Here is a 24,289-nt window from a genome sequence, read left to right as displayed (position 1 = left end):
ATATCCTGCCTTACAAAACAATATCATTTGTAAACAAGAATAAAAGCTGTATCTCCATGTGGCTAAAATGGAGCAGATTTCACCAGACACTATATCATCACACTTCACTTTTTGTTCTTTAGCAGTAGGCAAGTTAAATATTCTTTCTGTACAACCACATACCATCCAAGTAAAGAGAAGTCACTCTGTCCTGCCTATGCTGAAGCTGTACCTGTGTCATCCATCTGGGATGGAGTTTAGTAAAATTACATAATAATAAAGGGTCAAAGGAACCTCCTGAGAAAACTGCTCTGATTGCCAGCTCAACACAGGACCAACTTTAACATGGCTGCTCAGCACATTGACCAAACAATACCTCCAACTACAGAGATGCTCGTATGATAGCAACTGTTTTCCCCTTTTTATTTACCTGTTATCTACCTAGCACTTGCCCTGTTGCAACTTGGTCCCCATGTCTCTTGCCCTACCAGTGCATGCCTCCAAGAAGTCTTCTGGCACATTCTCTGAACCCTCCCTGGGTCCCTGAAAAACACATCCAGATCCTTCCTCTACACCTTCCCCACACTGAGTAAGCCCTATACTCTCAGCTCTTCCTCAGGCACACCACCTTCAATAGACACACTCCAGTGAAGAATCAGCATCTTTGCAATGAGGAACCAAAAACAGGTTAAAGCTACGCAACTTTACCGTAACAGTATGTAATATACAGTACAGAAATACCAAACACCAGAGACATTATAATGGGGCTGTAAAAGTCACAGGGAAAAGCAAAAGTATTTTCTTCCACCTACCCTGACCTGAAAAATAGAAACCAAGGGCAGCAGATGAACTATGAGGTGCTAAAATGTAAGGAGCTGAATGGGAGTAAGGGAGCTTTTTTTGTTATTCCATTAACCTACCATTACTGGCTATTTAACCAAAATAATATAGTTTTCATGTGCACAGTTTTGTCCTCAAGCAAAATAAGTAAAACACTGATAGACCATTTAGCGTGTCTTGGTCTTCTGTTTTCTTCAATTAAACCACTAAGGTTTGTGTGCTTAAAATACTAAAGGATGACTGAAAACAGGCATTCCTGAGTTCTCACTCTCAGCACTTAAAAACACTAATGCAGAGGAAATACAAGTGAGTGCCTCTCCTTGCTATCACTGAGCCTCCTTCGTGCACTATCCAGGCAACCAGCTGAATTCCCAGGCTGATCAAACCCCCTGAGGCAATTAACATTTGCTAACACCCAGGCTCCCTCCTCTTTAGCATGTATGATTAACATAAGGCAAAATTGCTTTTAGTGCTGAAGTCTAGGTTTGGCAACAGACACTGTTCCCAGTCTCCTGGGAACAGTTTAACAACTTTGATGACTCAAAATGTTTGTTTTCTGCTCTATCTGCGAGAGGCATCTGAGGGGCCTTGCTGTACTCGCTCAGTTGTGGTAATCAAGGTCACGCTTTGCAAGATTCACAGCTTGTCATTTATCTTCTTTCCTTACATTATCTCAAACACAAAAGAACACTGAGCCCATCAATTTCTCTTCCACCAAACAAAAGCTGACACACAGTAGGGAATAGGCGCGTTTTCTTTCCCACCATTATGTCCACCACTATAAAACTGAAGTCTGCATCCAAACATTTTGGAAAAGGAGGCTTACACTGTGACCAACACATAATAAGTTTGTATTTAAAATGCAAGGCCTCAAACTTCTCCAGCATCACTGAAGAGCTGACATATTGCTGCTCAATCTTTTTGCTGAAAACTAAAATGAATATGAGTTTCAATATTAGTTTCTGCAATACTGCTTTTACTCCACTTTCTTTAGGTTTATGGTGATATAAGAAATTAGCATCAGTTTGCTTTATATAACCTTAGTACATTCAGTTAAAATGAATAAATAAAAATCCACCATGGCCCAACTCAGTCGCTTTCCTCTCTGTGACTCTCTACTGTCTGATTTTGGACACTTCCAGGACATGAGGCAGATCTAATGTGCTCATCACTTGGGCAGGAAGAAAGGCAGGGAAAAAAGGGAAGACAAAGAAAGGAAGATCAAGCTTTATAATGGTACAGGCTGAACATGCAGATACACCACTTTTAAGGTTTAATCACTGCCACACAACGCTGCAATATATGGTGGATTCTTCCACAATTCATTGATATAATTTGCTCCAATGCTGCAGACAAAGTCTTGGTGAGCTAATTTGGTGAAAGTGGAGACCAAAGTCTTTTCTACACCAAGCTGGTGTATGAATTTATGTTTAATTTTCAAAGCCCGCCAAGTTTAACATCCTTTTGTCTTCAATATACCTTTAGATGACAGAAAGCTACTTAAAAATGTTTTTCAAACCTTGATATGTCCACCAAATGTATCATAATTGAAAAACTGACACTCTTTTTCACGATAGCAGGTTTTTTCAGTCTCTCCCTTGATTAAGATGTTCCTCGTAAGAACTCCAACTTCTGCCCTCATGTCCACTCCATCAATAACTTCTCCTACATGGGGAAACTGAGGTTTTTCTGTCAAAAAAAAAAAAAGAGTAAGTGTTGTCATTGATCAAACACAAAGCTAATAAGCTAATTTGTAAGTAAACTAATTGTACCCCTAAAAACATGCTACTTTAACACGATACCTTAAACTTATTGTTCTACTACCTTTCTTAGGTTAACATGCAAAAAAAGAATTTGACAGATGACAAACGTTAATCTAGCAAACATCAAACTCCTCCTTCCAGACCATGCTCAATTCATTGCTAACTGCACACCTTGCAGAACAGGATATCAAATATGCTTTTGTATGTTTAGTGCCAAAACAAGTTGTCTTAAATATTTTTCACATTAGTAAAATAACTAAACCTAAAACAAACCCCACATTTTATTTGTAGGTGCATCTTAAGTTTAATCTAATAGTTTTTGAACAGAATGGATTAAAATGGAAAAGAATTTTTTTAAAAACCTTGAGTACAATGCATTAGAAAGGCTTTGATGAAACAAACAAATGCAGATTTGCTTTAAAAGAAAAAAGCAGTAGCTGCCTAACCTGCTCCAAAAATATATATATACATACATGCACACACATATATATACGCACACACAGTACTCATCATCTTCAAAAACAAATACTATTATGTTTCCCAGCTATGTTTGCTTTTCCCCAAAATAGCTATTCTGAGAACAAACTAAAATTAAGAAAACAAAATTTGTATTTTTACAGCAAACTTCCAAAGAAACAATCAGTTTATTTTCTTATACAAACTGCAAAAATGATCTGTAAACTTAAATATATATATTGTTTTTCCCTAATTTTTCACTCCTCTTCCTCAAAACTTACAGAAGGATATAAACTAAACTGGTAATGACCAGTATGTGAAGCAGACCTACACCAGTATTGCTTTTGTTCCTGCTGTTTAAAGGCAATAGAGGTCTGTAAATGGGATTGCACTCCTATAACTTGAAGACCTGCCTATTGTTTGTTGTATTCCCTTATGTTTAACTATCACGTATATATCAAGTGAGGAGGGAGCATCTGGGCTTCCTATAAAACAATACTTTTCTTTCTACTACAAAAGGGGCAATACAAGAAAATTTTAGGCAATTAATTCTTCAGCATGTCAAATTTGTTGTTCCACTGAAATTAATTCTCTGCAGAGTAAAACGTATAGGATGTTGTTTGTTAAAAACAGAACAACTTTCCTGTGACAATGGAAATTTCATATTGGGGGGGGGGAGGGGAAGAAACAGAGATTGAACAGTTAATCTCCTTTAGCATCTTTTAAAGATCTATATACAAATCCAATAGCATTTATTTGCAAAAAAGAAAAAAAAATATTGTATTTTATGACATACTGCAAATCCTGTAAATCTGGTTTTGTTTGCTTGTTTTTAGAAGAAAAAGATATATATGTATTTCATATATATATAAAATATATAATATATATATTATATATATAATTTTATATAATAAATTGTTTTATTTAATTGTAATATTTATAATATTACTTATATATATAATATATATAATATATATATGTAATATATATATTTAATAGATGCTTTTTCTCTTTAGAAAGGAAAGAGTTTGCACATACTCTATTCAGTGGCAACAAAAAACTTTAAACTTCATACTGCAGCCTTCAAGTAGCTTGAACCTTAAAACACTGAGTTAAATAATGCATATGGAGTATGCAAAGAAACTTAAGAACAAAAACCAGGAAATGTCACGTACAATGGCACTCAGTTCTGCAGCTCCATTCACCCTGGTATTCTCTGATATATAATAAGGAAAAAGCTTAGATATCTAAGTTCACCTTATCTGGGACTTCACAATGCAGGAAAACATATCATAGCCAAACCAGTGAATGCTGTGGGATCCAAACAATACTGCAAAGCCAAAATACAAATTTGTCTTTCCCAGCCAAATAGGGAAACAGGAAAGTTTGAGGGCGTACAAAGAAAACTTCTGAGAAACTAGAAAGAGGAGATAAGAGTTGTTTGAAGAAGAGGAAGTCGCACAGTACAGAGCTGAATGGGACAAAACCAGATCTTGAAGAGCACCAATCAGCTGCTACAAAAGGCAAGAGCTGAGCTGCAAACCAATCCTACAGCCCACCAGAAAACAAGAAGAGAAAAACTCAAGATTGAGGGACTGTCAGAGAAGGAGGGCGTTGGCACAGAGGGGGCACAGAGTGGTAGAAGAAAAACACAGATGTCTGCAGAGTAAAGGAGTCAATCCCACGGGAGGCTCTCATGAAGTCAAACAGAGTGAGTCAGATAATAAAATAGGAAGCAGTCAACAACATGCATAACCATTCTGAGTGCATCACACCCAAAGGAAAAACAGATTGCAACTAGTTAGGGATATCCTGTGTAAGCAGATGCTTGGAAGTGCCATTTGTTTCATAACCGTTTTACTGATGGGGGTGGAGAGGGAACTGATAAAAAAAATATTGCCACTTTCTTCTTTTTCCTTGTGCAATCTTTGAATAACAGAAAGAAAAATTAATAATAAAACTCCAGAAGATGGGAAGGGCAGTAAAAGCAACAGTAATTGTAACAACTACAGCAGCCATTCTGCCTCATAGGGAGAGAACTAGTGAGAAAAAACAGAAAGGAGTCAAGAAAGAAGAACAAGCATAAGCCAATCCTGGAAGAAAAGTATAGCATTCAATAAGCCTGGGAAGAAAGGTGGAAAAAAAAATAGTATGGGGTAAGCTTTAGAAGTCAGAGGCAGATCTGGCATTTTACAGAGCAATTTTACAGTAAGGGCAAGTATACACTCCTGTACGTAGCAAACAAGCAACACTGAGAGATAACAGGGTGCTGTTTACTGCTCTCACTGAAAGGTCTCATCTAGGGCGTACTCCTATTAATAGCTATTTCAAACAAGATTCTTCATATGGTGACCATTTTCATACCTTTGACTTTGACCTGATGCTTGGTACACTCTGGGCAAGGAAGGAGGGTGAACTCCTCTGTCTGATACATTGAATAGTCTGTGCTTGCAACCACAATCCGGTCTCCAGGCTCCCAACTACTAACATCATCCAGAAGATTCAATATCACTCCATCTATGGGTTCTACCTGGAAGCCGGAAATCGGGACCCCTAGTATTTAAAAAATACAAAAGTAAAAATAAAATAAGGATTATAAAGATTATATTCACCTTTATATGAAAATATCTCCAAAAAAACAGTAAGAAGTGCATGAGATTTCACAAACTTCTGTACCCTCTAAGCACAGTTCTGTTCTGAAACACGTTAGTGAGATGTGCTATTACAGCCTGCTTGTTTGACGAATCTCCAATAAAACAAAAGGTAGAGATGGAAATAACATTGACTGTAATTACCTATGAAATTAAAAGAAAAAAACACTAATACATCAAATATATCATGTAGCAAAAATTTGTAGGTCCAGAAAGTTCTACTTGTCCCAAGTGATATTTTTCTGCTGTGTAAAACTTAATACATACAACCAAAGACTTGGAAAAGGAAATCTTTTCTTTCTAAGAACAGCTAATAAAACAGTTTGGCAGGCTAAATTACACAAGCATTTCATTGCCTTTAAATTCAGCCACTCTCACTGTATTTAACATCCTCCTATTTTATTTAATTTTCTATTTAATGAGTAGGAAGAATGGAATCAGTGTCTGGTTTAGTCATTGACTCCAAGCCTACAGTACCAGCAAGTCAACGGTACATTTTTGTGGAGACTTTTTTTTTTTTTAATTTGAGTTAAGAGAGTTTCATAGGGCCTTAATGAACAGTGAAGGGGTAACATCAAATAGCTCAATTACTTAACAAATCAGTACCTGCCTACCTAAAAAATTCTTCTGAGGCAAATGTAATATTGATAGTAACTCTACAAGCAGAAAAAGACTGCCCATAAAACCATAAAAGCAGAACTCATGATACAGAGCTCTCAAATACAAAAAAAAAAGAAAAGTTGCCTTTGATGGGAGAACCAAAGTTCAGCATCAAATAACAACTTAAGACTGTAACAGGAATAAAATATTTCTTTTGGCTCCTACTCAGTTTCTTTTTAGCCTCATAACCAATGTCTCAGGAAGCTTAGATTAAAAATATACATGACTGAAAGAAGAAAAGATAACTGAACAACAACAAAGAATCTGTTTCAACATATTGATAAGAACACTTATGTTGTTCACATACTCTATATATTTAGATCAAAATCGTGATTGGGAAAATAAGTTGGACTGAAAAAGAACTGCATCCTTGTACTTCATCCAATAGTCTGGCCACATGGATAGCAAAAATGAAAACTAACAGCAGCATTCAGAGATTTAAACTGCAACAAACAGTTTAAACAGAAAAAGTATATACAGTATCTACTTTTTCCCTACCCACAGGGTTTCTCAAAATGCTTTCCTACCATCATTCCATTCACTGTAAGCTCTCACAACAAACTTCTGACCATCCACCGTGAAAAATTCTTTCTGAGCAAGAGCTTTCCCACCGGTGCTGTGATTTTCATAGTCTCGCACTGATTCATTACAGGAAGAATTCCCACCGCCTATCACACCAACAAAAGCCCAGGCTTGCCTGCAAAAAATAAAATTATGTGTTTAAATATAATTGCCATTACATTCTTCACAAACAGGCACAGGATAAGACAAGGAGCGTAGAGGTTACCCGTTTGCCTGACGTCTGAAGTTCATTTTAGAATGTAATTTCAAAATACAGAAGAAAATAGGCATACATCGCTGGAAAGGTGCATAGTTCAAAATGACTGGATGTTCTATAAATGAATCGGCAAATATGACTGCTCTTAATTGAGAAGACATTCTGATACATTTTTGGTACAACATCTAACAACGTATGTTTTTTTTTTTTTTTATTAATTTAAAAAGAACACTGCTAGCAACGAGTGCCAGAAATGATGCAGTATTCTGCTCATAAGCATGCTTACGGGAGCACAGGAAGATGACGAGCCGGTGCTGACGCTTGTGGCACGGCATGCTCCCAGTATGGGGATGCGGTCAGCACGCAGCGTCTGTGCAGAGAAGGCGAAGAGCCCCAGGAGACGGAGTTTGCATCAGGATGGACACTGCCAGCAGCAGCTGATGATGATCAGTGCTCCTGACAGGCAATACTTCTTGAGTCTTTCAAGACACTCAGACACAAAAAATAGAAGTACTGGATACCATTGCACAACGTTCACACGAGGAATCACTGGTGCTTCCGAAGGCCAAGTACAAGAGCTTTGGCCTCTTCCCCCTGACTAGTCCTTCCCTCAGCTGGACACTTATCTTGGCTGAGTGCCTGTGGGGAGCAGGAAACTGTCCTGGATGTATTTCCACTTCCTATAGCTCTGCTCAATGAATCCAAGTTTTTGGAAATGAAAAACAAACCACACACTACAGAAAGCTGCCACCAAGTTTAAAAAAACAAAAAGAATATTTGTTGTCCTTTACTGCTCTGTAATGCTGTAATTATGTGATGAGGAAGTAATCATCTAGTAAAAGGCTGAACAAAATTGCATCATTAAGGTTGAATCATTCACCCCAAATGAAAACAGTAACAGCTAGCTGGACTGCAGTCCAGTGATACTGATTGATTCAAAGACACGTATCAAAACCACCTTCAATCCAGTTGCTTTTGTTTCAGTCTCTTCTTAATGATTGTGTTTAAAAGGCCAAACAAAACTGTTCAGCGTTAATCTGCTCACAGCATAGTATATACCTGGTCAGCTTTTCAGGAGCACCAACAAACAAGATGTGTGTTTCACACAACAACAATTAAGCTAAATATCAGGTATTTTAAAACATATTAATCTGCATGGGGAGACAGAAGCAGACAAGGATGCAATGGACTGTCCACCTCCATAGTGAAATCCCTTCCACCAGTTTTAACAAACCAACCCTGCTTTTAACCTCAGTGAGCACTCAGAATTGAATTTTTCACTCGTCTTCTACAGCAGAAGGGATAAGAAAAGTTTACGTGCTTACAGAGTCTCTTATCGACCAGTGAAAATAGACAGGAACCAGTTCAGCATGGAAGGAATAAAAGGTGCTTCCTATACCCAGCTGCGGTTTAAAGAATATCCTCACTTTGGTCCTACTGGCATGGAGGCTACCAGTGGCAATGAACACAAGAAACCATCAGCTCCTCGTCAGATGGAGGCTGGCTGCACAGGGCCCTCACCAACCACCGCATGGCCTTCACCTTGCAAGAAGACAGTAGTTACTACAGGACACACAGGTCTCAGCACCTCTGATGAAACTGTTTCAGGGGCAGACTCACATGAATTCTCCAGAGGACCCCGTAACTAGACACTTACGCAGGGGCTGCCACAAACATGACCCTGGAGGGAAGCAAGGTCAGAACATGCCATCCTGACTCACGTTCCAGCCCAGCTCTGCCAAAGCAAAGGGTGGGGAGCAACTGGAGCCCAGATGTCAGGGAATAGCATGGGTAAGAACTGAACAGAAAAAAAAAAAAGCAACTGATTTCCTGGAAAACACACAAAAAAATAAAACCAGGTTATATGAAGCCATTTTAACAGTATGTGAAGACTGTCAGTTTTTTGTTGTTTGTTTGTTGTTGTTTTTTTTTTTTTTAATGTGAAGAGTGTCAGGTTTTTAACAGTCAGTAAAAAAGCATTTGGTGTCCCTTCAACACTTACTGCTAACCCTGCACAATACAAAGGTAGGGTCAGAACATGCAGGAGGTCATTTGCAACAACTAAATGAACAGTGCAGAAGTTTAACCTCTCTGCTGCACAGTAGCATTTACTAAATCTCTTCTACCGACCCACTGTTTCATCTGCAAGCAACTGAAAAAAAACATTCAAAAGATACAAACACAACTGACAAGTATGCTTCAGCCATAAAATATTTTTACAAATCAATTCCCCTGCAGCATCAGCAAAAGGATAACGTACTTTCATTTCACCAATCTGTAGGGATGAGTAAAATGTTGTTTGAAATAGAAGATTAGCACCCCTTCTCTGTATCCAGTTTATCGTTTGGCATTCCTTCCTCCCCCAAACAGAAAACAATTTCTATGTTGTTACAACTGTGTGCGTGAATGGGTAAAAAAACAAACAAACAAACAACTTTGCTGTACCCACTTTTAGTTTCTGTAGAGAACAGTGAAAGTGCAATTATGAATAAGTAATGAAATTAATCGCAGATACCTGTAACTAGATGTCTCTACACTATTAAAACATCACATACTGTAGTAGTAGTGCTATTCTTCTTCTACAAAGAATTGTCGGTATTGTACAAGCAGATATTGTCCAAGTTTAACAAAACTACCCAAAGAAGGCAAAATCTGTATATCATATTTACTCAACACAAAAGAGAGAATTAATTATTTACCTGTAACTCAATCCTCTGACAAACTTGCTTCCCAGAAGATTTTGAATAGTTATTCTAGTTTCCTCCAGTAGGTTTTTAGCAGCTGAATCTCCTACAGCAATAGCAATAATGCGACCAGGACTTCTATTTTTCAGTAAATTCTGGAGCTTCAAGCTTTCTTCTGAAAAATCATGAGTATCAAATTTCAACACTTCCAAAACACTCGCTGTATCCTGATCGATCACTCTCACATTTAGTCCTCGGGAAAAATTCTTTTTAAATGAATAATGACCACAGGCCAGCCCTGAGAAATTCACAGACTTTGACAGAAGAGTCCATGATAACTTCTGGTGCCCATGCAATTCCAACGTTCCTTCAGGACCCACACCAATAAATTTTTTGCCAAATTCTGGCACATCAGCATCTTCGTTTGACTTCCCATACAAAATAATAGTTGCTTTGGATTTATAGCGGCATTTCTCTGCTCCAACATGAAGCATTCCACCATCCTTTATCAGGATAAAACGAGTTCTCAAAGTAATATTTTTAGAACCTTCCTTATCATCACCAAAAACAAGTAACCCTAAAGAAAAAAAAAATAAAATATGTGAGTCAAAGCAATATTAAGATAGACTCAAAGAATCAAGATCACAAGAAGAGCAACAAAAAGATAAGAGATTTGTTTTCCACACCCAGAACATACTATGTTCACCATAAGAAGACAATCAGATCCCATGCCTAGAAAGCTAATGGACAAGTTTTTTTTTTTGTTTGTTTTTGTTTTTTTTACTGTTTTACAGAAAACCATGTCACTGCTCCAATTACAGACTTCATAGTGTTCATTTATCTTTTTAACATTTGGTATTTCTGGCCTAAAAAGTAAAAGCAAAGGAACAGGTCAATACCAAAATTCCAATGTAATTTTCCACTAATCACAAAAGTAAAAGCCATGCAGGCTAACAGATTTGGGATTGTTCAACCTGGGGAAGAAAAGACTCTGGGGAGACTTTCCAATACCTAAAGGGAGCCTACAAGAAAAATTGAGAGCATCCTTCTATGTCAGTAGGTGTAGTGAGAGGACAAGGGGGAATGGCTTTAAACTGAAAGGGGAGATTTAGGTTAGATAGAAGGAAGAAACTCTTTATTCTCAGGGTGGTGAGGCACTGGCACACGTCGCCCAGAGAAGCTGTGGTTGCCCCATCCATGGAGGTGTTCAAGGCCAGGTTGGATGGGGCTTTGGGCAACAAAATATAGCAGAAGGTGTCCCTGCCTGTTAAAGGAGGGTTGGAATTAGATGATCTTTAAAGTCCCTTCCAACTCAAACCATTCTATGATTCTATGAATTGAAGCATGTTTTTCATCTTTTGATTTCATACCTCCATCCTGTATGACTATAGAATGTACTGTAGCATCTGAGTTCAGACGAAACAAATCCCCCTTTTTGATAATAACTCTCTTTTCAGGATCTTTTCCAGGGTTCCAGTTTGTAAGACGAGGATTCTGATCAGGACAATTTTCTGCAATATGAAGTGAAATATATTATTCGTTTATTTTTAAATAAGCATCACCAACAGGACTACAGCAATCAGGGCTGCATGAAGATGAATACTAAATAAGGCAGAGTCAGGCACCTACAAAGGATTCCCACCTCCTTCTGTGTTCACAGTACTGCAGCTACTAGTTCTAATGTTTAAATTCACACAGCCAAAAAGATACCTGAATCAGGACTAAGTTTCCAAAGATGAAAACTCATCATGTACCAAAATTAAATCACTGAAGACCACAAGTAGACTGAACTGTCAACATATACTGTACTTTCAAGCCCCCCTATAGGCATCTAGTTTTTGTTATTATTTGTTTAAGGGTTGGTTTGGCTTTTTTTTTTTTTTTTTTTTTTTTTTTTTTGAGATTTTCTACATCATCTACAGTAGATGAGGAGAGGTCAGTGGCAAGCAACTCCACAGCAGTTGCCCTGAGCCCAGGTTATCCTAAGCCAGCTACATGAAATACTAACATGGTGGTAAGGTATCTAAATATCTCACCTCCCTCAAGGTCATAGAAACCTGTGCGAGAAAGGCCAATCCATCCCCTCTTGCTTTTGAGCATTCCAATCACTTCTTCCAGTATAGGTTTGCAGATACGGGAAAAAGGTGGACAGGACGACCATAATATATTTAGGATTACGCTTCACTGGTTAGAGCAGTGTCCAGGAAGCAAAGCATCTGGATCCAAACTCATGGTTTGTGCTTCTAAGATACCTTAAACACTAGTCTCTGAACCACGCTATGGAAGTGATACATGCAATCCTCCTCAAAACTCAGTTAAAGATTTGGTACTACTGAGGCAGTAACACCATATTATAAGGCCAGAGAAGGAGAAGCAGCAGACAGAAGTGAAAGGGTTGTGTGATTTCAGATGACCTTACAGCAATGTGGTACTTAAAACACACCCATTTTTAGAATATTGAGCAGCTGATTAATGCAGGAGCCTAGAGGAACTATGAAAACAGAAACTGAAAGTATGTCTTGAATTTTTGATTTTCTTATAAAAAACACAGACTACAAACATTTTTATTGAGAAAAAAAAAAAAAACACAACCTAAAAGATGTCAGAATAAACACATTAGAAGCCCAACTGAAAGTAACAGCCTTTTCATATCTTATCTTCTGGAAAAAAAATGCCCTATGCTCTGACATTCTGTGGGCAAAAAGCTACCTGCAATTTTTCCGTAAGACAAAGAAAGAGAAGCCTACCCACAGATTTAACACAAGCCATCCTTAGTTCTGCTGACAAAATTGTTTTCCTTCACTGTTATGCTCCACATTTCAAATCCTTTCCAACTCAGGAAACCCACAGAAACCAAGATTTGCCTGCCAGTGGGAAAAAATTAGCAGAACTGCACAAAGCCAAAAGGCATCTAAGTAGCAATATAAAAATAAAAACAAAAGAAAATTTTGGGGGGAAGAAAATAGCATTTTAAAAAATTAAATTAAACATGAGGGAAAGCCAAAAAGCAAACACTGCTATCTGCAAGACTGCTGAGCAGTCACTGACAAAATGCAGTTCTATTGCCTGACTCATGTACAGTCACCGAGCCCCTTTCCCCAGACACTACACACAGAGTCTCTGTGAAGAAACACACATTTCCTGGCTAGTAGCAAAGGGCAGTGTGAGGAAACCATGAGTCAGCAACCCGGTAATTTCTACATGGTGTGATTCATGGAGGAAAAAGATGTAATAACTGCACAAGTTTTTCTGTTGAGTTTTAAAGAATAGGTACAGCACAACAAGTACAAAACCACACCAAACCAAACACAACAACCCCACTGAATCTACTGTACATTATGTTTGAGCAAGGAAGCCATTGGAATCAGAAATACGCACTCCTGTAACATGATCATGCTTCTGAAGCACGGTGGATCAACTTTTGGCAGGCAAATCAGATGTGCTCAGCAGAAGTATTTTGAAATTCTTCCTTAGTAATTGCAGCAGGGTGCAGGGAAACATCAAATATTTAGTACTTCACCATATGTTACCTTCAAAATTACTGATTGGATTTTACAGACCACAGTCATTGCCTCAACAGTTAAGGTTAAATAGAAACAGAAGCATAAACCAGAAAATGTTAGGTAGTTATAGCCCTGCCAAATTTAACCACTCATGCTGAAAATTTTTCAAGTCAGGCCTCTGCTTCAGTGCATATTTGTAAAAATGGGTCAGCTGTCCATACGGTTTAGTTGCTTCTAGTAAGGTGATGGTGGTGGGGAAGTGATATTTTTGCATGTGGTGTGGAAAAAAAAGAAAAAGAAAACACACACACACACACACCACCCTGCCAAAAAAATAAAATTCTAGAACCTTCCATGTGTTGGAGAAAGGATATGAAATTTGGCAGGAGAAAAGGCAGGAAACAGTTCTCAAAATGTAGTTAAATAGTTGCTTTCTACCTGCTTAGCCACCGAGTCTGGAGTTTTTAAGGCCTCTGGGAAAAAATTATCAGTGTTATATTATGCTCAGCAGAAGTTTATCACAGTTTGGCAGCTAAATTTTCTGAGGATCCTGTTTACCCTGGGCAAGCTCCAGCAGAGAACTGCAAAGGCCAAAGAGAACTTTTCCCTGACAACCTCCCCTGCTTGTCTTCCTGACCCTGTAGCAAAAGCCCCTGGAAATGAGGAAGGAAATTGCATTTCCAGCACTGTACGTGATCTCCAGTGCTAAGGACTCTAGAAAAAAGGATGATGACAGGAAGATAAAAGCAAGGAGGAAAAAGAAAACCAGCTGATGGGCAGGAACAGAAATGCAGACAAGCATCATTTTCCCTGTGGGGAAGGTATGCCGGAGGTTTAGGATTTACACACAATTACTACTAAGTCTCACGTTCCCTTCACTGCCTTTTAAACAGCCATTAAAAGCACTGATGATATAGATTTCCAATTAGCCCTCTGCAAGAGCACACCTAGCTGGAATTGCAGTGGCTGGCTTAAGTACCACATGTGCGAGGATGGAGCAGAGGGTATTAACATTTCAACCTGTCAAGAATCCTTGGGGAGCTGCTGCAGCAACACTGCCACAAAATTAAAATTTCAGTCAGCCAGATTTTCCTTTGTGCCCTCATGGAGTTTCTCTTGTGTGAGGGCTTCCAATAGATTTTACATGTGCATGATTTTTCTTGTAAAAGGTAATGGAGGGAAACTTCTGAAAGACACAGTTCAACAGTCAATATTGAAAGCTGGCTGGACTTTCATAGAGGAGCAATGGGACATTGAAGGAAAGCGATTACATCCTTTGATTGTTCCTTAACTTCCATGTAAGTCACTACAGCAGACAAAGATAAAAAAGGTCTACTGCAGCATCCTCAGTGTCTTTGGTGATCCATAAACTAACTACATGTTGACCACACATGCAGTATAATAAAATCTACAAAACCTAGTGCCTCTAGAATGAACTACTACAGAGGAAAAAACAATATTACTTATTAAAATCTTAATACTCCAAGAACATTTCCATTCTAAAAGTGGCAAACCCATCTCCTTCACATTACTAACTTTTAAAGCGTGAGAAGACTATTATTTTACATAGTCCATGCAGTACAGCCTCATCTCTACTAAAACAACCATTAAAACCTATAGCTTTTAGTTAAATGTTTTAGAGTCTTGGTATCAAAGTGGAAAGGCTTTCCTTGTTTGTTTTGGGGTGTGTTTTTACTACTATCGTTGTTGTTACTGCTGTTTTTCCCCTCAAGTACTTCTTAGAATCAACATGCTAGATCACCCTTCAGCTTTGTCTTCACCTTGAAGAACTAGAGTCCTTACTGCATGTCTCTATGCCCATATTACCAATGATTTAGTTTACAATATAGTAGTCATTTTCTATTTACTACTTCTTTAGTGTTTGTTCTCTGCTGTTTTCCTTCATAATTATTAGGAAAACTCAGCAACTTCACCCAAGAGATCTCTGCAACCCACCATGAACTGTGCCCCAGTTAAGATGAATGAATCCATTTTACACTGTCACCTAAAATCTTCAATGGATTATTCAATTTGTTCAGCACGTGCTGCATTGTCTCTAGAAACAGAAACTTCTAGATTACTGCTCCAAAAGCCACCATGGAGTCTAAGCTTGTAGTGTTACAATAGGTACCAGCTTCAATTCCAAAAATCATTCTGAAAGCTTGCAGAAACCCAATTTCTTCCTTAGGTAAACAAAACAGAGCCCATGCTCCAAAAGATACTACAAACCTTTACTAACTGGGTCTCATAATAAGCATTTGGCCAGAGGGCTCTCTAATGACTAACAGTTAATTGCTCCACCTCTTTGTGCTTTATAAACAGTCACATTTCAGAGGTTTTCCAAATTCCATTAAAGTTGCCCAGTTTTCTAAGACAAATTGAAATAATCATGGCTAAGTGGTCAAAGGACTCCCTGCTCAATTTGTTTACAAATAAAACAAATAAATTGCTGGTATAAATTCCTAGACTTTCAAATGTTTTACCTGAATGCTCCTTTCTACCTTCCCTAGTCACTGCTTACACAGACAGTATTTCATTTTGCCTGTACTTTGTGAACAGGCAACTTCTATGTACACATGATAATCACACATGTAATGCAGATACAATATTCTCACTTCTTACCCCCTCACCAGTCATCTTTATTTACTGCTATGCCTTTTTTCTTCATGTAAATAAATAGTTCACAGTAAAAACATAGAAAGTGACACTGATAATAGCAAAAAGAACCAAACCTCCGAACACAGCTTCCTTCCACATTAAAATTACAGTAAGCATCCTATTTTTGCACTGAACTTTTAACACTACTTCCGATGCAGAATTATTGCAGTATGTTCTCAGGGACCTTAACGTCTAGTATGATTTTGTTCATGTAAGAACTTACCATCTGGAGCATATTTTGAAGCTATTCCCAAAAAAATTCCCAGTGCAAGAAAAAGTGACAAGCTAGAAATGGCAAAGCAAATGAGAGTGTTTTTATGTTTGTTGGCTCCTGCCTGGGGGTGGTTCTGTCCAGATGGTAAGGATGCAAACGTCGCCCGGGCTTCTTGTCTTGCAGAGGTAAATTCGGCTGAAGCGTGGCTCTGTGAAGGTGGTGGGGGTCGAAGAGGGGCAATTCTCCCCGGGACATACCCAGCAGACCTGTGACTGCTCCCATTCTGAGGCCGAAGGAAAGCAGGGGAACTCCCCCTGACATCAGTGTCTTGCATGTTACAAAGTCACTGCAAAAGGCACACACAGAGAAAACAAAATAAAAGATAAGAGACAGGCTTTCAGAATACAGAGTACAGTACATTAAACAAACAAACAAAAAAAGCAATTCTAAGACACATGCCTCCCCCTTAATGTAACTATTTCTATAGTATCATTCACACTGTTGATACTAGTCATTTGCCACGTTGTAACAGTTTGCAACAATAGCAAATGCCTCCAACACAAACTGGAAAGAATCTGGTATGGGAACACTACAGCACAAACCACTTCTGTTAGGTATTTTCACAGAGGGTTTTCACAGTTGACTTGCATTGTGTGATTAAGAAACAAGCTGAACAATGAGAAAGCTAGCAACCCCTTCTTCCCCACAGTTATGCGAAAAATGCCTAATGTATTTCTTCTGCATGCAGAAACCCGACAAGCTCCTCATTGTTTTCCTTTGTGGAAAAGAAGCTGAAGAAGACATGCCTTCATTCCGCACTGGAAGCAGCAAGAAGCATTTAAATTGAATACATAAAAACAATTTTATTTATATTCATGCTGATGTGACTTAGTCAACACTTTTTTTTTATCCAAGGAATGTGAATCCTGCAAACTTAACCCGCTTGCAGCAGGATGCAATTGCTAGTGAAGGTACATCAGGAACGATCCTGTAAGGAAAGTCTTGTTCCACAAACCTCAGGGTTTGTCTCATTGCTGAGATGTTTGGGTTTGGACACAAATCCTGGAAACAACACGGCTGCTCCAGATTTCTGTACCTACCACCAAGAACTGAGCACTACTTTTATTTCAGTTACTCATGTTATTTCTATCTTTTCCTGAAGCAGCCAGAGAGAAAATCCACTAAAAATATTTTTCCCTGACCCACTCTAGCCGATGGTTCTAAACCACTGCACTTTTCTGTGCCTTAAGAGATCCCAAACTGCATTCAACTGGTTTCTTAAGCCTTCTGGTTAACTGTGCTGTATGGTAAGGAGTATTCACAAAGCTGGCACTTTTATTATTTTTTTTATTATTAACATTTCTAAGGGTTAATGGATTTTTTGAGAAAGCTGCTCAAGTTTCAGTTAACTGAAACCTAACCTTCTAAACCAAATGCTGAAGGGGTTTTGAGCATAAGCCACATGCATTAAATCACAAAATGAATTATGAAAATAAAAACAAAAATAATAATGAAAACAAAAACTACCAAATGCATAAAGATCCTCTTTCTCTTCCATTAACAAAAGGAAGTCTAAGCTATGCTCTGAAGTGCCAGGCACACTGGTGAAGAAGAAATACGACAACTGTAATCTTGTTCTGAGACATAGCAAAGGAGTCTTTTGTCTGACATGCTGAAAAATCTGATACTCCACTGTTTCAAGGCAAGAGAGTTGGTACTATTGAGCAGACTGGATTACCCTTTCATGGGAGACAATGCACCTCCAGATGTATGCAAAACAACGATAAAGGCACTGAAACATTAACTGGAGTAGCCATCCCAGAGAGCAAAAATTACGCCAAATCCTCCAGCAGTGTTTCTTGCACCTGTTTGCTGCAGTAAATTGATTTTCACCATTCTCTTCTTTGAGAAACTGTTTCCCATACCCAATCCTCTGCTCTCAAAATTCATTGCCCACTGCTTTATGACCATTGTGGAACAGCCTTCCCTCACCACATGCTTTTAAACTCAACTAGACATCTTTCAACAGTAAAATCTCAATCATTTCTGTGTTTTACAAGTAGTGTTAACAGCTTAGTACAGAACAAGATTTTCAACTAGTTCAAAGGCAGCATTTACGTCTAACCAAAACAAATGCCGAACCATCTTTTTGTTAAAAATAAAGAAGATTCTGGCCAAAGTTTTCAGAAATGGTGTTTATGTACCTCACCAACAAACTGACTATACAGTGTTCATTACAATGTCAAACATATATAGTTAACAGCTCTTTTAATTGCTCAGTTATGCTGACTAAATCCAGAACACTTATGCAAAGCTTTACTTTTACAACATAATTTTACCACAATTCTGTCTACTACAGCCTATTTAGACTGCTACCACTCTAAAGAAAAAAAAGTCACTCATTGCAACACACTGAAAACATTTGTGTTATATTTCAAACATATTTTGTCTTACATGTTACAAAGCATTCAGCTGTATTTGCAACCCCCATTTTCCAAGCTGTAAAAATTTTCTAACTACTCCATTCAAGTGGTAACACTGGTCACCCCCAAGGATGGGTGGAAAATAGACAGCAAAGACACTTTTTTCCCCATTACAAAATAAAAATAATGAAAACAGCCATAATGAGATATTTAGCACAACCAAAAGTTTTACCATATAATGTTCCATTACAAGAGGAGTAACCATTTCAACACTTCCTTCCCTCTTCTTGTGTCATTTGAAGTTCTCTAGCTGAATTTTATCCTGCAGAGCAGCTACTGACTTTTCTTTTAAATTAAGACACACTGATAACCTGATTCAAATTGCTGGCTTATTTCCACTGTGGAAGTTTTCAGATAGCATCACACAAATGCAAGTGAAGTAGACAGCTATACAGTCAGTAGTGCCCTAAAGAGGGAGGCTATTTGGTTGTACAGATACAGTTTGATTAAAATGCAGGAGCTGTGGGAAAGAAAAAAACAAAGTTTGAACTATTTAAAAGCACATTTTCTTTAAAGTCCCCAATCACCTGAGTTTTTCTACATAGCACTTTTTCTTTCTTCACCTACAACTAAGGTTTTCCATTTCCCTTTGACCCATGTCTCTGTGATGCTCCTTTTAAAAACGGAAAAAAAAAAAAAAAAAAAAAAAAAAAAGGTTGGGATCAAAGGAGCCCCCATGCAATCAAAGATACCAAAGCACACTGGCCTATCTCCAGGACCTCCCAGTCCCACAGAAGCACAAATCCTCACAAGGAGCTCCATGATTTAGGCATCTCCCCTTGATAGCACAGCCTTGTACAAGAAAGCTACCACTTTTACAATCCTATGGTGGTGAGTTGTGTCACTTCCATGACATGGAATTTTGTTTTGCAGCTTGCTACAGTGATTTCATTAAAAGTTAATTTTTTTACACAATACACGGCTGGTTGTACAGAATGTGATCTGCACAAAGCTGCTGTTGGCCATGCCATTCAGGTGGGCTGCTGTTTTAGCATTTTCAAACTTCTTAGACTTTAGAGTACCACTACACAGTATCGTCAAATCCATTTTTCACCACAGCTTTTACTCGGGGACATAAGTATGTGCTTCCAGTTAACTAATCCCAGTGAAACTTCAAATATGCTGATTCAGCTGAAAGATGACAGCCGCTTCAGCCCACCATGTTCTCATTACCACCTCTGTGCTAGGAAGCTAGACACATTCGCATGCCATCCTTCTGCAAGACCAACAATACTCCACACAACCCAGGATTCTGCTCATGCACCCCTTCCCACTACATCAGCAAGCAAATATTTCTTGTATTCATCAGGCCAGCCAATCTAGCTTAAACCACTCTTAAAGAATACAAAGCAAAACCATTTTATTTTGCACAGAAGCTCAACAGAAGCAGCAATTACCTGCACGCTTGTTTCTATCAACAGCGCACCTGAGCTGTGCTGCCAGCAAACCCCAAAGTGCCACCAAGCAGGCTGCAACATCTCTGGTCTCCTCACATGTTCTTTCACCCCTTTCAACTTGTGCCACTACTATATACCTAAATGAACCTACATTATCCCATACTGGCAAAAAATAGAAATGTATTCACTGTACAAATCACAGGATAACATCTGACACTCTTGAAGCCAGAAGAGAGTGGTGTGCTTATCTGTTACTCAGGAGGGGGCTGGTTTCCTGAATAGGAACTGGATTATTCTACACCTTTCACAAGACAGTTCAAAACATCATCTGAAACCACCCAAAAAGTGTGAAATACACCTAGACATTTCACACATTTGTTGTGAAATGCGTAGCATAGCAACACATATCAGATGTGCTATAAAACTCCTTCACCATTGCATCTTCTCAAAACTTTGTAAGTAAGCAAGCTTACTTCTACATAGTGGAAAGAAATTAATGCTTCCTTTCAAGTATATTTTAGGGGTGCATAGTTCACAGGTCATAAGTATTCTTAAATAGAAAAGAAGCTAGAAGAAACCCCAAACTTTTGTTGCTCTTGGCTACCAAACACTAGCAGTTGCATGCTGACCTATTAACACAGCACTTAATCTCAGAGTATTTAATTGTCATTAAGAAAAAGACCAGGAAAGGGTGGGAGAAATCCACACACATCAAGAATAGTATTTCCCTTTGTAACAAAGTGCCACATTGGTCACTGCTGCCTTCTTGGCAAAGGGGCTTTTCTGGTGTGAAGTGCTCGAGAGGGGCAAGAAGTCTGTATAGCTACTCTACTGAGTAGCTATAATTCCTGAACAGAACGTGGTATAAACTACTGAAGTACAATGAGCACGGCCTTCACAAGCTTCCAGGTTGGCCATTAACTGCTAGGGATACCAATTTCAGGAAAATGTTTCAAATGACTCAGAAGTCCCCAGCTCAACAAATCTTAAGCTGTCCCTTAAGAAAAAAGAACCCCAATAGGCACATGGGGGCATCCACATGCTCTGCCCTGTTGGTTCACATTTTATTCCACTGCCTTGTTTTGAAATTATGCCTATTCATTGTTATAACAGGCAGAATGTTTATAGGAAACTACTTTTCCATCACAAAGTGCAAAAGCTGGAAGGAATATTTGCACAGTAAAACTAACAGAGTTAGGTAGCTGTGGGAAATCACGATGTTTGCAAAATCCCAACTAAATAAACTGCAAAAGCAGTAGATGACTTCATATACTACTTGCTGCACACCGCCACTGAGTCTTCTCCCTTGCCCACCAGTTTCAGAAGAAAATCAGAGGAATAAAAGCAATGGCAAATGAGAAACAAATACAAATATATTACATGGTAATAATTATAAAAAACTTTGTCCAAAATGAATCACATTGACCCAGCTTTTCTGAATTCACTACGTAGTGACTTAATTGTACTGCTTTTTTTGTTTCTTTGTTTGGTGCATTTTCTGCGTGTCAAACAAACAAACAAAAAAAAAAACAACACAAGATCAGATTGGTGCACAAGCACTAATCAAGCTGAGGAACACATTTTCAAAAATGAAGTCTTTCTAAAGTATCATGGATCAAGACACAGAAGTACAAGCATGAATAATATCTATAGTGTAAGCCAAGGTCCATATATAAAAGCCATCTTTAATACTTGCTCTAATAAAATCTTTTGAGCATACAAGTCCTCTGGTTCAGATGCAGAAGTGAATTTCAAAGTGGTATACAAGTAGGAGACAGTTATATATGTTTCTGGTGATATGCAAAACAACTCATATCCATGGATTAGAAAGGATGTTGGGGCAGAAGAAGGGGATGGTAGAGAAGCTTGGTTCCCAAGGGAAGGAGACAGGTAATTTGTAGTCTGTGAAATATGCGTTTGACTGTGGGAATTAATATGAAATTATGGCATGTCAGCTGAAACCACTCTCATGTTTATGGCTTACAACATAGACGAGAGCCATGAATTTAGTTCCTGGCTTCTTCTGAAGGTGTTTGGTATACCACCCTTAAGGTTGAGGGCTGAAAAATCAGAGGTGAAGTGTCTTTTTTTTTTTTTTAACCTCTACAAGAAGCATTTCCTCTCTCCAGTGATAATTGGGCACACTTTTGTCTCTTAGCTGTTTTTGTGAATGAGCTCTGCATTAGTCACTTGGTTTCTCTCACATAATTGCCAGGAGAGCACTTGACACAGCAGATGAAACATCAGCTTTCTGAAAAGTTAGATATACAAAGATCAGGGATCCTCATGGTTTTGAGACTGCAGGGATACCTCTGCCTTCTCTGATTCCTGGATACCAAACACTCTCCCATAAGCACTCACCTGTTCCTAACAGATGTCAAGACACAGTTATTTTTGGTTTGCTATAATACATTTGTAACATCTTTAGATCTTGCCTTTTGAGATAAGAAAACAATAGCCAGAAGCTGTGGCACTGAAATGGTGGTCCATATAGTTAAAACTATGCCATAACACTTTCAGCAACTTCAATTTTGTTCCCTTTGCTTCTGTTTGACATGGTTAATCTTTATAAATTATTTACACATTAGGGAACTCGGTTCTGTTTTCTATTCATTGTTTAGACAATAGAATGTTTGGGTGGAGGAAATTTTTCAGAAACCATTTTTTAAATTTGTATCCAAGTGAATCTACCAATGTCTCTACTACAAAGGATCCCACTCGGTGCACCAGGAAACTTCACACCTGCTGAAACAGACTACACAAAGGGAATCATTTTTACTGTGTTTCTCATTCTCTGAAAGGAAAGCTTTAATAATTTGCACAAGGATCAAAAGTGAAGACTCGCATTTTAATCATGCATCTGTCATTAGCTTGCTGCATGAGTCACAGCTCATTTAGGCCCCAAGCCTGTAACATGAGGAAAAACGGTCACAGGGACATTGTGAGGCTTAGTTTACAGAACACTTTGGTCCCTCAGAGCTCAGCAATGCATCGCAGTACAAGCCTACTTCTAAGCAAATAAATAGCTCCATGTAAGTCAACAGCATCCATGTGAAAGTAACTGATTCACAGCATTCACCTGAAGATGATGGTAGGGGAAAAAAAGGGGGGGGGGGGGGGGGGGGGAGAAAAAAAAACACTACTACTTATCATATTGATGATAAGAAGCTGTATTTGCAAATATTTGCAAGATATCTTTTTACCTGGAAGAACACAGATCCAATCAAATCCACTACATCTTAGGGCTTCAGAAAAAAAATAATCCATGTAATAGTAATATGCTTTCAGAGAAGTGAGGTCCAGCTCTGGCACTACCACGAATAACTGATACAGCTTTTTAAATAGGTTTTTGGCCTTCCAGAGGAGGAGGGCCAAATATCTAGTTTCTTCCAGTCCAGTATTATGGCTGAAAAGCCCTTAAAAAAACATTATAAATAAATATGACAGCACAGAATGTAGAAGGCAATTCTCTTCCACAACAGCATACACATTTCTTTCTTTCTCCTCCTTGTTCTTTGTACTTACATGTACATGTATGCTGGTTTCCTTTTCTGCTAAAGCTCCAAGGTCTGTGCATCAGCTACAAAGTAGACAATGCTGGTTGAGAAGTTGCCATCCATAGGATGCATTGGTGTAGCTGCACACCCACATTCTTTCAGAGTTGCCTTGAATTTCCATGAGCCAAGGAGTTTATATTAAGAGATGATTTTAAGCTAAGAATTCCAAATTGCATCCACTGAGCAAGCAGATCTGACATAAGCACCTCTTAGCTGTTTGATCCCCAAAGGATCATTCATCCTGTAAAAAGATCACTAAGAGGCTGCATAACAGAGGTCCATGCAGTCAGCAGCAGCACAGAGAATACAAGTGACTTCATAAGTATTCTAAGGTGGGTGGAGAGGGGGAGGGAAGCAGACAAGAGGTTTTTGAACCTGAATCAGTACTGGATGTTTTGGACTTTAAGAATTTATATAGTTTCAGGAAGCAACAGAATTACAGATGAGAAGCCAGTCAAGGACTGTTACACCAAGAATAGCTTAGGAAGTCCTCGAGATGCAAGTTGATACTACTGCTTCCAGCCTCCAACATTATGCAATATCTTTACCAGACATCTATTACTCACCACTGTCAGACATCAGGTAATTGTCTGGATGGACACTTTTTCTGCCATGATAGGGCCATTCTACTACTACGCTTTAAAATCTCATTTAACCATCCTGTGC

At 38.5% G+C, this 24,289-nt stretch overlaps 1 protein-coding gene across 3 annotated transcripts in view; it reads right to left on the bottom strand.

Moving 5' to 3' along the window:
* CEMIP2 (cell migration inducing hyaluronidase 2) overlaps positions 1–24,289 on the bottom strand; it is a 55,470-nt gene that overhangs the window by 21,851 nt on the left and 9,330 nt on the right. For all 3 annotated transcript variants that reach the window (XM_068666220.1, XM_068666219.1, XM_068666218.1), the window contains 6 exons: positions 16,196–16,532; positions 11,182–11,322; positions 9,827–10,388; positions 6,877–7,046; positions 5,403–5,591; positions 2,339–2,508 (listed from right to left, as the gene is read on the bottom strand). In XM_068666220.1, coding sequence (XP_068522321.1) covers positions 2,339–2,508; positions 5,403–5,591; positions 6,877–7,046; positions 9,827–10,388; positions 11,182–11,322; positions 16,196–16,520 — 1,557 coding nt within the window. In that variant the 5' untranslated portion in view covers positions 16,521–16,532. The remainder of the gene's footprint in view (positions 1–2,338; positions 2,509–5,402; positions 5,592–6,876; positions 7,047–9,826; positions 10,389–11,181; positions 11,323–16,195; positions 16,533–24,289) is intronic.

Source organism: Anas acuta, chromosome Z (assembly GCF_963932015.1).
Source record: "Anas acuta chromosome Z, bAnaAcu1.1, whole genome shotgun sequence".
In the NCBI taxonomy this organism is placed as follows: Eukaryota; Metazoa; Chordata; class Aves; order Anseriformes; family Anatidae; genus Anas; species Anas acuta.
This window is presented reverse-complemented; position numbering and strand designations above follow the sequence as displayed.